Source organism: Sinocyclocheilus grahami, unplaced genomic scaffold (genome assembly GCF_001515645.1).
Source record: "Sinocyclocheilus grahami isolate Dianchi unplaced genomic scaffold, SAMN03320097.WGS_v1.1 scaffold1032.1, whole genome shotgun sequence".
Lineage (NCBI taxonomy): Eukaryota > Metazoa > Chordata > Actinopteri > Cypriniformes > Cyprinidae > Sinocyclocheilus > Sinocyclocheilus grahami.
This window is the reverse complement of record NW_015506211.1, coordinates 781,529-794,717: the sequence shown is the minus strand read 5'-3', so window position 1 is coordinate 794,717 and position 13,189 is coordinate 781,529. Positions and strand designations below refer to the sequence as shown.

The following is a 13,189-nucleotide window of genomic DNA, read 5'->3' as shown; positions in this document are numbered from 1 at the left end:
CTCTCTCTCTCTCTCTCTCTCACACACACACACATATATATATATGTATGTAAACACACCCACTCCCACATGACCTTATTATACGTTATTTTGTGTTTTCTGTAATTCCCAATCGTAAAATGTACCATTCCATTTTTTATGCATGTAATATTCTTCCTTATGTTTTTGGAGCTGAATATGACCCGGGCTTGCTCATTCACTCAGGTGGCTTACTGGTATTCAGTGACTTTCCCTGTGGAGTCATAGATCCCACGTAGTATAAAATAAATGATTAGCCCAATTTTTACAAGTTAAAATTTCTCTCAACTATTGTCTTAAAAATTGTAACATTTGTAAATTTGAATTTGTTTGTTCACTAAATGCAACATGCCACGTTCAGCCAGTAAATTGCCAACCAATGCAACTACATTTTTCTCATTTAGCACATGTTCAGTTAAAAAATGCTGGGTTGTTTCAACCCAACTTTGGGTCAAATATGGACTAACCCAACCGGTGGGTTAAATTTTTACATTAAATTTTTAACCCGAAAGTTGGGTTAGTCCATATTTGACCCAAAGTTGGGTTGAAACAACCCAGCATTTCTTAGAGTGTAGGACCAATAAATTGATTAGCTACGTTGTTTTATAGGACCTTTAATATGTGAAGTTAACTAAGTACTAATCATCTTACAGTGCTGCAAAGATATCAGGGAAACGCTTTTAAAAGATTGTAAATAGACCACAACACTTGACACACAATCCTCAAGAATAGTGTCAATCAACTAGTGTATAAAGATGAGCTCGTAACATTACAACGAATAGCTAACAATAATGACAAAGCATCAAAAGTCGGCAAACAGCAAAACAGACTTCGGTAACAGAAGATGCATAATCTGTTCATGCTGCTGTGAAGTGCATTCTGGGAACTCTCAAACCCTTAACATTACAGCAGTGTGGTTCAGTCTAAAATGCTTGGTTCAGGCAATTGTTTTTGACTAGTTGGGGCAACATTCAGTTGGACTGACGTGGATTATTTTTAATGTATTTTCAAGTAGTTCTTAGTATTTCTGACTCAAAATATTCATGGAAAATATGTAGGTGCTTAGCTTATATTTAATAGCTTTTTTATAGTATGACAGACATTTCTTTTGAGAAAATGTTACAAGTTTACAGTTAGTTTGTGGTGACCTAATTTTGCGGTATAGCTTAAAGTAACGCTTTCATTGGGAGGGGGTTTATTATCAGAGACCGGCGACTCCCACGCGTCATATCTCTCTATGAGTGCGTCATTCCGATATAGTTTCAGTATAATATCAGCTGTGCCTCCTGTCATACAGTCTCAGGCGGTTCGAGACGTGTCAGGGAGTGAGCTATCTTCATGAACTGAGGATTAGTAAGCATTAAGTAAGCACATGTATGCCACTTGAAGTTCAGTAAATATAGCCGAGCCCAAGTGTTCACTAGTGACTCATTCTTATCTCTGCCTCCTTTCTTCCTTTGAACTAATGCAGGCAACTATTAAAACACATGGCCTTGTTGCTCAGTAACTGATCTTGTTGTGAAGAGCAATAGACTTTCCCGCTGTTCTCAACTTGAGTTCATTCTTCCAAACTTTGTCATTGGCGTGGTGTCACCACCAGACTGTCTCATCGACTCGAGGTACTTCGCCATACTGACACGGAGAGGTGCTCGGATGAATTTAAATTCAAGATCTTATTCCGAGGAACGGGCACAGCACCTCTACCCCTGAGATGTGCAACCTGTGAGAACATCTACAGAAAGAAAGAATCGAGTGGATCAACTCATGAATGGATAGCCTATTTCTTCTTGAAGGTCTCTCACAGGATAGGCAGATATGACTGGCTCTCTATAAGTTGTTAATAAGTAATTTAGTCCAAAAGAGACCCATATGGAAAGATATCTGTGAATATATTCATACGTTTTCATATGATTCATTATTAGCATATTAGGTGGACAGTGCTATTAGCAAGACATTAAAGTTCCTTTAAGGCAAGTCATTTGGTGGCCATCTTGGTAATGGCCCTAGGCAGCTATTTTCTATCTACAAAGGATTGCATTCTAATAACAGGTCAAATCTCCAAAACATTTTGCCTACAAATGGCTTCTTTAGGGTTTATCTCACACACACACACACACACACACACACACACACACACACACACACACACACACACACACACACACAACAACAACAACTTGATCTAGTTAATATACCAAAATTTCATCAACCAAAGATATTCAGACAAAACGGCAACAAAAAAAAACAAGGGTTTCAGTCAAAATAGTTTCAGAGGGCCAAAATCACTGTGATGTTTAATTTATTGCTTCTCTGATGACCAAGAAATGACGCAAAAATTGTTTGACTGAAATATCAAGAGGCAGCTCAAAGAGCATTATTACTGGGTTAATATATATCTCTGAACAGCATATTAGTCTAAATTACCCAAGTTTATTTACAAGTATTTTACTTTCAGTTTCAGTTTTCAACTAAATTAACTTCAATTTCAGTTTTAGTGTTTGGTAAAGGTTAAAAAAACATTATGGTGCATCACTATAATATACAATTTAACCAAAAAAGGTAGGATTTCCTTTGCTACAGCCACTGTATTGAATGTTAGGATTTCTCTCATTAATTAATTAATTACATTTTTTTTTATAAAGGAGTGTACCGTCTCTGATAACATATGGAATATTTTATAAACTATATAAAATGGTTACTTTGTGGGAAATGGTAAATAGTATTTTTGATAGACAAATATAACATTTTTAAGACCAAACCCGAAACTGGTCCAACAGCTTGTTCTGGCTCAAAGTGTGTTTGTGCACTTGGACAAAATCAGTTACGTTGATATTAAAACAATTTACTCGACCATTAATTACAAACCATCCATGAAATTCAGTCCTGAACCAGGATGGAACCCAACATGTTATAGTTTGTCGGGTCTCTTTAGGGTTGTGTAGATAGCAGATCTCCATATTCATTACAGTAGCATACGTAAAGGTGCACTAAGAGATTTTTGCCAAAGGATGTTGATGCTTGAAAGCACCAAAACAAACACGCCCATACCCCAACAGGACCTCGCCCCTAATTTGATAACTCCGCCCCACACGTACGTACACAACCCTGGCAGCAACGATGGCGGAATCTGCTATGCACATTCAAGCAAAAGCCAACACAGAATAGTTGTGTGAAAAAATCTAAATGAGTGTAACTTAGGGCTGCACGATTAATCGAATGTGATTGTCATGCATATCTCGTCAGTAAAGCCGGTTTTGTGATTAGTAGTAAATCTCCAGCACGTGCTTTCAGATGGAGCAGCGTTTACTACACAAAGCCGTAGTTCACTGACAAGCTACACAAAATCACGTTCATAATCGCAGATGATTTAATCGCGCGATTATGAAATAGAAGAAATCGTTCTGCGATTATGAAAGCTGTTTGCGTAGCTTGTCAGTGAACTAAGACTCTGTGTAGTAAATGCTGCTCCATCTGAAAGCACGTGAAAATACCACATTTAATAACATGAACTCACTTCATAACAATTGTAGCTTCTGCCTAATCGCGATTTATTGCCTTTGCGATTTAATTTCGATTAATCGTGCAGCCCTAGCGTAACTCGCCTATCATTTCATTTGAGTAAAAATCGCCTATCTACCTTTTGCCTGATCGTAACCCTTCTTTTTAATGTTTTGTTCCTCCAAAATGTTCCTTTTTTATTTTTTAATCTACCGTCTCTCGCTATCTATTGTCGATCTGCTAATATCCGTCCTGTGCACTCAATGAGCGCTCTCTTCTCCCTGTCATTACTAGACACGCCCCTTACTGCTGATTGGCAGCGAGTGCGGTTTGGGACTCGGTCCGACACTGTGGACAAAAGCTTTTTTCAAATATTGCTTCATGCACCTTTAAATATGTTGTTATGGCCCAAAGCAGAAGCATTTTACACTTTGAAATCAGTTAAGGCAGGCTACTTTTGATGTAACCCTTCTTGCACAGTACATTAAACGAGACAAATTTAAAATGGCAACTGTCTCTGTCCACTCAATGTCATGATTGCTCCTGATTACATCATGATTGCTCATGCCAATATTTTAACCATTTCCTCCGTTTGAAATCCCTCTTCTCAGAATGTTATGGAACAATTCAACCCGGGGTTACGTAACCTCATAAACCTGGGAAAGAGCTACGAGAAAGCGGTTTCAGGTGAGCCTCACCTTTTCATATCCTTACTATAAGAACATACAATAAAGCGCATTTAAATGTCATTTTAAAAATGCTGTAATAATTTCCATATAGCAGTAGTATGTATGTTTTTAGCCATTGTCGCAAATTGTAAGGCTGCATTGCTTTATGAAGCCTTTGGTTATTTACGAGTCCCTGTACTCTGTTTTTATCAGTGCTTGATGATAAATACTGGGTTTTTAATGGCCCATGCTGATATCTAGAGAGCAGATTGTTTATGGCAGCTATATATACACATTAAGATTGCACAACAAAGAGGAAAAATTTGATGTGATCAGCTTTGGATAATGAGGTGTGATAAGCCCAAGATTAATTTGTCAAATCAATTTCAATTATTTATTATCAGTTACAGCCAGGAAATAATGACACATCCAATATCCACTTCTCCTGTTTTTATGGGTAGATGAACATCAGTCCAACTTAACTTTTTAATGGCAATCAAACTAAAATCTATACAAAGCGTAGACTTAACTAACGATTTACACATGCAAAATGACATCCAGATGAATTATGGAGGGAAAGATGGAGCACTGACTTCACTTTTCTTGTTTTGTGAAACATCCTTCACTCCCAAGTAACCTTTTCCTCAGATTGCTTTCTTATATATATATTATATGTTACATGTCAATCTGGAAAAAGTAGGTCTCCTGAACAAAGGGTGGGTTTCATCACATCTTGAACAAATGGATAGCTGCTTTAAAAAGAGGTTTAGACGTAATAACCATACTCAGTCTAAACACAACCCCTCTTATACAGCTTGTTGTTCCTGGACTGACTGAAGAGGTTTGTTGAATTTGCCCTCTGAGTTGCTAACTGTAATCCACAGGTCTTACAGACAGTAGCTCTCCTGACTGAGTGTGTTCATAAATCCTTTGTTGTTTTGACTCCAGAGCTTCTTCTGCCATAAACCCAGTGGGTAAGACACTGCGTCAGCTTTTAAAATCATGTCTCGAGTCTAGGCCTGGGCGATAAAACAGTATCGATATTTATCGACGGTACAGCTTCATCGATAACGATATAAAAAATATTCGATATAGCGCACGATATAGGCACATACTATGAGTAATGCACACACAAACACGAACACATGCTGAAATGAGTGCTGTGGCTGCCTGTGATGAGGAGATTGTGAATAAAAACATTAATATTAGTCGAATTTAAAATAAACATTTGCATTTGAATGTTAGGTGTGCATCAGGGAGCGTCATCAGTGGCGCGCGAGATGCGGTGATGTGAGTGACGTTGTTGTATTTTAATGTTTTGTTAGTCTAGCCCACGAGACGCGCCGCTGCTGCGTTATTCATTCAAAATATTAGAGAAATATAGAAGCTCAATGCGGAGAAGATCTTGATTAGGTTAAAACCGAAAACAAGCCATTCACACAGAACACATATTCAGCGCATTTTTTAGACGGACAAATACGACTTGCTGCACTCGTGTCTCACACAAGAGATGCAAAGAAAGTCATGTAAAGTTAAAACAGTTTTAACGTTTAGAAAACGCGACGCGAATTTGTGAAGGTTTATTTCATTTCACTGCGTCTCATTTGTTTTTAAATGCAATCTGTGTGATCGGCGATTTGGCTCTTTGTATTAGGCTAAGCAATGCATAAACACATGATGCTGTTTTGTTCATAATTGTTTATGCCGTTTACAATATTATATTTGTTTTATATATGTTAATTTAGACGTTATGCACGTTTTTATAGACCGTTATTTGAATTGACAGTTTAATGCGCCGCATTATTTTGTTCATTGCTCCCTCCTGTGGCCTCGGGAAACAAGTCAAAAGTTTCCTTAAGACCTATTTAATCTGCATATAAAACATTAGAAATTAGATATTTGTTTAGATTTTATTTTGTGTTTGACTGTTAAAAAATAATATATATGCAAATAAAGTGGGCAAATTAAAAATACAGTGGTTAAATAAAAAAAAAATGATATTGCTCTGTTTTACAAAAGGTTATAAAAAATGTCAATAATTATCGATACCGAACGATATGAAACGTATATCGTTGATATATTTTTTAGCTATATCGCCCAGCCCTACTCGAGTCGAGACACTGGCGTTCTGTTGTGCCCCATCCAAATATCTAGCTGCTTTTGAATTGCTTTTTTATAATTCTCATGATTGCTCATGCCAATATTTTAACCATTTCCTCCGTTTGAAATCCCTCTTCTCAGAATGTTATGGAACAATTCAACCCGGGGTTACGTAACCTCATAAACCTGGGAAAGAGCTACGAGAAAGCGGTTTCAGGTGAGCCTCACCTTTTCATATCCTTACTATAAGAACATACAATAAAGCGCATTTAAATGTCATTTTAAAAATGCTGTAATAATTTCCATATAGCAGTAGTATGTATGTTTTTAGCCATTGTCGCAAATTGTAAGGCTGCATTGCTTTATGAAGCCTTTGGTTATTTACGAGTCCCTGTACTCTGTTTTTATCAGTGCTTGATGATAAATACTGGGTTTTTAATGGCCCATGCTGATATCTAGAGAGCAGATTGTTTATGGCAGCTATATATACACATTAAGATTGCACAACAAAGAGGAAAAATTTGATGTGATCAGCTTTGGATAATGAGGTGTGATAAGCCCAAGATTAATTTGTCAAATCAATTTCAATTATTTATTATCAGTTACAGCCAGGAAATAATGACACATCCAATATCCACTTCTCCTGTTTTTATGGGTAGATGAACATCAGTCCAACTTAACTTTTTAATGGCAATCAAACTAAAATCTATACAAAGCGTAGACTTAACTAACGATTTACACATGCAAAATGACATCCAGATGAATTATGGAGGGAAAGATGGAGCACTGACTTCACTTTTCTTGTTTTGTGAAACATCCTTCACTCCCAAGTAACCTTTTCCTCAGATTGCTTTCTTATATATATATTATATGTTACATGTCAATCTGGAAAAAGTAGGTCTCCTGAACAAAGGGTGGGTTTCATCACATCTTGAACAAATGGATAGCTGCTTTAAAAAGAGGTTTAGACGTAATAACCATACTCAGTCTAAACACAACCCCTCTTATACAGCTTGTTGTTCCTGGACTGACTGAAGAGGTTTGTTGAATTTGCCCTCTGAGTTGCTAACTGTAATCCACAGGTCTTACAGACAGTAGCTCTCCTGACTGAGTGTGTTCATAAATCCTTTGTTGTTTTGACTCCAGAGCTTCTTCTGCCATAAACCCAGTGGGTAAGACACTGCGTCAGCTTTTAAAATCATGTCTCGAGTCTAGGCCTGGGCGATAAAACAGTATCGATATTTATCGACGGTACAGCTTCATCGATAACGATATAAAAAATATTCGATATAGCGCACGATATAGGCACATACTATCACACACAAACACACAAACACGAACACATGCTGAAATGAGTGCTGTGGCTGCCTGTGATGAGGAGATTGTGAATAAAAACTAGTCGAATTGTCGAATTTAAAATAAACATTTGCATTTGAATGTTAGGTGTGCATCAGGGAGCGTCATCAGTGGCGCGCGAGATGCGGTGATGTGAGTGACGTTGTTGTATTTTAATGTTTTGTTAGTCTAGCCCACGAGACGCGCCGCTGCTGCGTTATTCATTCAAAATATTAGAGAAATATAGAAGCTCAATGCGGAGAAGATCTTGATTAGGTTAAAACCGAAAACAAGCCATTCACACAGAACACATATTCAGCGCATTTTTTAGACGGACAAATACGACTTGCTGCACTCGTGTCTCACACAAGAGATGCAAAGAAAGTCATGTAAAGTTAAAACAGTTTTAACGTTTAGAAAACGCGACGCGAATTTGTGAAGGTTTATTTCATTTCACTGCGTCTCATTTGTTTTTAAATGCAATCTGTGTGATCGGCGATTTGGCTCTTTGTATTAGTCTAAGCAATTCATAAACACATGATGCTGTTTTGTTCATAATTGTTTATGCAGTTTACAAAATTATATTTGTTTTATATATGTTAATTTAGACGTTATGCACGTTTTTATAGACCGTTATTTGAATTGACAGTTTAATGCGCCGCATTATTTTGTTCATTGCTCCCTCCTGTGGCCTCGGGAAACAAGTCAAAAGTTTCCTTAAGACCTATTTAATCTGCATATAAAACATTAGAAATTAGATATTTGTTTAGATTTTATTTTGTGTTTGACTGTTAAAAAATAATATATATGCAAATAAAGTGGGCAAATTAAAAATACAGTGGTTAAATAAAAAAAAAATGATATTGCTCTGTTTTACAAAAGGTTATAAAAAATGTCAATAATTATCGATACCGAACGATATGAAACGTATATCGTTGATATATTTTTTAGCTATATCGCCCAGCCCTACTCGAGTCGAGACACTGGCGTTCTGTTGTGCCCCATCCAAATATCTAGCTGCTTTTGAATTGCTTTTTTATAATTCACTGATAACAAATGAAACGCTTGCAGATTGGTGAAATGAAATAATCATAGTATTAATTATACTCAAAAGCTTTTGGAAAACATTAGAAAACCCATCTGTAGATTTTTTTTTTTCTTTTTTAATCAACACAAGAATGAACATTTCAGTTATTTGGACAATCATTATATTAGTCATAATGCTGTATATTATCTCTAGTAAACAATGTGCAGCATGTTGTGAACACAAAGTGAAACAAATATCTTACACGAGTCCACCTCAGTAGAATAACCATATTCTTATCCTTGTTTTGCAGCCATGGTTCTGGCTGGGAAGCAGTACTTTGATGCTGTATCTAAGATCGGGGAGAACACAGCCGTGTCTCCAGTGTCCAGGGAACTGGGTGAGTCACGGCTAATTCTTTTTATTGAAAACTGCACGAGCGCTTTATCCATTTACTCTTCCTATTGTGCCATTTGTCCTGACTAGAGATGTTAAGGGGCCTGTGATTTCTCTGCGTAGAGTTCACAAAGGACATATGCAGCGAAAAACTGTGTAGCAATCATTTGTTCATTTGGTTGTCATTAGTGCTGAATACTGAGAAACAAATAGACTTGTAATCTTTCTTTATCACCGTTTACTCCATGGTGTTAAAGATAACATAGGCTATAAGCTGACATTGTGATAAAGTGCAGGTATGTGCCATAAAGCATGTTATGTGGCCTGAAATCACTTTTCTAGGGTTTTTCCTGCATAGAAAATTACGAGGCAGCCAAATTTTGTACCGCCACTGCTTCCATTAGAGCTTTTAGTTCATATTTGGAAAAATACTGATATTTTTATACAAGTTTACTTGATATTTCTTTACACAGAATCATAATTTCTACTAATTTTTCACTGATTTACGCGATCTGATGAGCATTAACTCATATTACGCGATATGTCTCTGTATGAATGAATGACGTGCGGTTTCGTTTACTACACACACGCTGAAGCGCACGCGACGCTCGCGGTGATTCCAGCGTCTGCCGTCTCACTAAATGAGGACATAAATACACGAACAACATCTCCAGAACTGCTCTGAGAGCCACTTCATGAGTATTTTACCATTTCATTTGCGTAAAACTAGCGTCATATGATGCACAGAAATATAAAGGTATTCACGGCAACCCGTCAAAATAAAAGTCCGGTTTAACTTGAATACATTGCAGCAGAAATACATTACTTGTGTTCAGCAGAATGTACATACTACTACCACTACTAAAATTATTAAAACTTTACTTTTTAAGAAATGATCACACAACATTTCTTCCATGTTTTAATTTTAATAGTAAATCCCCTTTGTTTGCCAAAAAATAGTTTCATTTTCAATAATTTAAAGATGGATTTATTTAATGTGTTATGCCTTCATTTGATAACCAGATACACAACACAGAGTTTCTGAGGAAAAAGAAAACATTTCATAAGGCTATTTTAAGAATAAATGTGAATGAATTAAGTTGTTTTTATGCATTCAAGTAATTAGACATGCTACAACAGAATTTGGTAACAATAAAACATAAGATTTCATAGGGCCCTAAACGTGTAATTTTTGTCAAACTTTTAATAGACTGATGTGACATTGTATAACTTCCATGATTTTAATTAATTAGACATGCTTTTTGATTAATAATGTAATTTAATGTAGGATTCTAGAAAAATTAGAACGGAATTTGGGAAAAAATAAAACTGATTTCATAGGGCCCTATATTTAACACACGATTACAACAGTATATGGTTTATATGTTATTTTAATGAGATCTGGGGTGTTTTCTTAACAATAAAGACAATAAAGAATGTTTACATGAGATATGCCAAGCTGGTCGCTTAGTATAAAAAACTACAAATACGTTATTACAAACACTGGATGCTGGTTTGAAGTGAGCTTTGAGTAAAAGCTTACTATTCATTTTATAAAAAGTCTTAGCTTGGTGCTAATGTTATCTTTAATGCACCTGTTACCCTGCTGCGATTGCATTTCATGATGAATCAGAAGAATTCACTTAAGGTTGTAAGAAAATATTTTGTTTTCTAGAAAGACACTTTAAGTGGATAAATGTATATTGGATCAATGCAATGTGGACCAGGAGACAATAAGGACTGGATGAAGATTTTCAGTTTCATGAGATGTTTAACAACCTAATGTTATATGTTCACCTGTACTACAAAAGGGCCCCTTTTAGCTGGTATGTTTTATTTAATTTCATGTTCAACAGGTTTGTTTTTGTAAAATGTAACGTGTATCATTTTCTTCAATCATATAATTTCATAATATCATAATTATTATAGCACCTAAAATAAGTTGCGTGTAAAAAGTGTTTGTTTCAGCCAGTTGAAGGGTGGGTACGTTGTGTGCACATGATCGGGATGGTTTGAGCCAGGAAAAGCTCCTGCTTTCAGTTTCATGTTCCGTTGAGCATGTTTGAAACAGTCGACTTTGAGCTGTTTGTTGACACCGCATTGTATCTGCCAGACCATAATAATGGTGGATGTATTGCATTTATTCAGTCGTGTTATGTTTGGGAAGTCAGGGTTCAAATCACATGTTGAAAGCCTCTGTTTAAAAAAAAAAAAAAAATTATACATTATGCAACTGTATAAACATTTCAGACAACATTATATGCTACATGACTGGCCTGCTTCCAGAACAGAACTACTTCTGAAATGAGTGCAGGTGCAATATCTTAATATCTCAAGTGCAGACATAATGTAATGCCACTTACAGTAGAAGAATATTTTAAAAAGCACCACTGTGACAAACTAGTGTAGGAGGTTGAAATTGTAATATATTAATTGCTTCAGCTTTATTGGTTAGTCATTTAGTCATTAAAGTCACTATGAATTTTTATGCAAAGTAATTAAAAAAATATTATATACGAGTATGTTGACAACAGAGGGTGTATAACTAACAATTAATCGATAATGTTTCTTCTTAGCGATTTGACGTAGGTTTAAAATTCTTTATGCAACACAAGTAATTGTATTTTTCTTATAGAGCAGTAGTAGTACAATTTATAGTAAATATTTTGTTCAGATGAGTGAATGTGTGTATTCCTCCTGCCTCGTACCAGTAAACATTTAGTGCTTTTGTGTGTCTTTATTATTTACAATAAGCTTTCATTTTACTACTTTAAAAATGGTAAGCAATGTTTTGTGGTTTAGAATGTGTTTTAACCCTTATTTGCACATAATTCATAGCATAGCCTACATTGATATGCTAATAATCAACAGATTAATAAATAATTAATCAATTATCAAAATAATCATTAGTTACAGCCCTAATAGGATGACTGATGACCACAGGTTTTTTGATTGTATGTTACAAGGTGTTCAGAAAATATAAAAGGAAAAGACGTATCAGTACGGAAGTATATATACTTTATGGAGAGATTGTAAATTATTTTTACATAATTTGACTTGACATAACTTTTAGTGGTCGACCGATATATCGCCAAGGCCAATATATCGGCCGATATTTGGCATTTTTCAAATATCGGCATCGGCCGATAAGTTTTTCTGCTTGGCCGATGGGTTCGAGGCGGGACTTTTATTTTGACGACGCCGAGAACGGCAGCGCCTGAGCACACAGTGCTCACATTCTCCCACTTGTTCGCTGTTGTTCTGTCTAATACGGATAGACGTCTGTCTAATAATCAAATAGAACGGTTAAACAAAGGAATTAAAATGTATACAAAAGTATTATAACGATTGCTTTTATATTATTAGTAATAGAAAGGCACACATTATAATACTTGTTTGCCGTCAGCATTCAGCAAATATGCATTTATATCATTTAAACAAATCTTTGAATGACTTCACAAACTTTGCAAACTTAGTGGAATCCAGCTGAGATCTTGTGAAGTGTGCATTTTTATCCAGCATAATCGCGTGCTCTCTGCGTGACAGTCGGTCCGTGTGAATTGAACGCGGACAGGAGGAGAGTTCAGCTTCACTGGAGACGCGCGATCGAAAAACTTTACACTCGTGATTTCAAATTATGCTGCGCTTTATGCATTTGCCCAGTGTCATATTCATGTCATTTTCTTTGTGTGCTGTATGTAAAATGAGTGTTACCTTTGCTTTATTTGAAAAAAATATTCCCAATGTACACAAACTTCCCAGAATACTGAGTGCCCTGTTGGTTACAGTTTACTTCCTTTTTAATTATGTTTTTATTAAATATTTATTTATTTGTGATATACTTTGTCATCTAAAGTATAAGTATGTTTATTTAACATAATTATTTTTTTAATCCATTTTCAAATGATTTAAAATTTCTTAAATATCAATTAAAATAAAATTATATCAGCTTTATATCGGCCTGCTTGCCAAGATATCGGCATCGGCTGTAAAAAAAAAAAAAAACAATATCGGTCGACCACTAATAACTTTACATAATTTTAACTTGTTCTCAATGCTACCATAATTAATATTTTACACACACACACATACGATGTGTATGTGTTTTTATATATATATATATATATATATATATATATATATATATATA

The 13,189-nt window shown here is 35.6% G+C and overlaps 1 protein-coding gene across 3 annotated transcripts in view; it reads left to right on the top strand.

Annotated features, from left to right (window-relative positions):
- The first annotated feature begins 4,131 nt into the window (after positions 1-4,131).
- The window catches only part of LOC107565878 (brain-specific angiogenesis inhibitor 1-associated protein 2-like protein 1), a 59,981-nt gene continuing 50,923 nt past the window's right edge, over positions 4,132-13,189 (top strand). For 2 of the 3 annotated variants that reach the window (XM_016251167.1, XM_016251169.1), the window contains exons 1-2: positions 6,430-6,501; positions 8,957-9,043. In XM_016251167.1, coding sequence (XP_016106653.1) covers positions 6,432-6,501; positions 8,957-9,043 — 157 coding nt within the window. In that variant the 5' untranslated portion in view covers positions 6,430-6,431. Of the gene's footprint in view, positions 4,204-6,429; positions 6,502-8,956; positions 9,044-13,189 lie in introns of those variants that run through there. The other variant, XM_016251168.1, reaches the window with a different exon arrangement.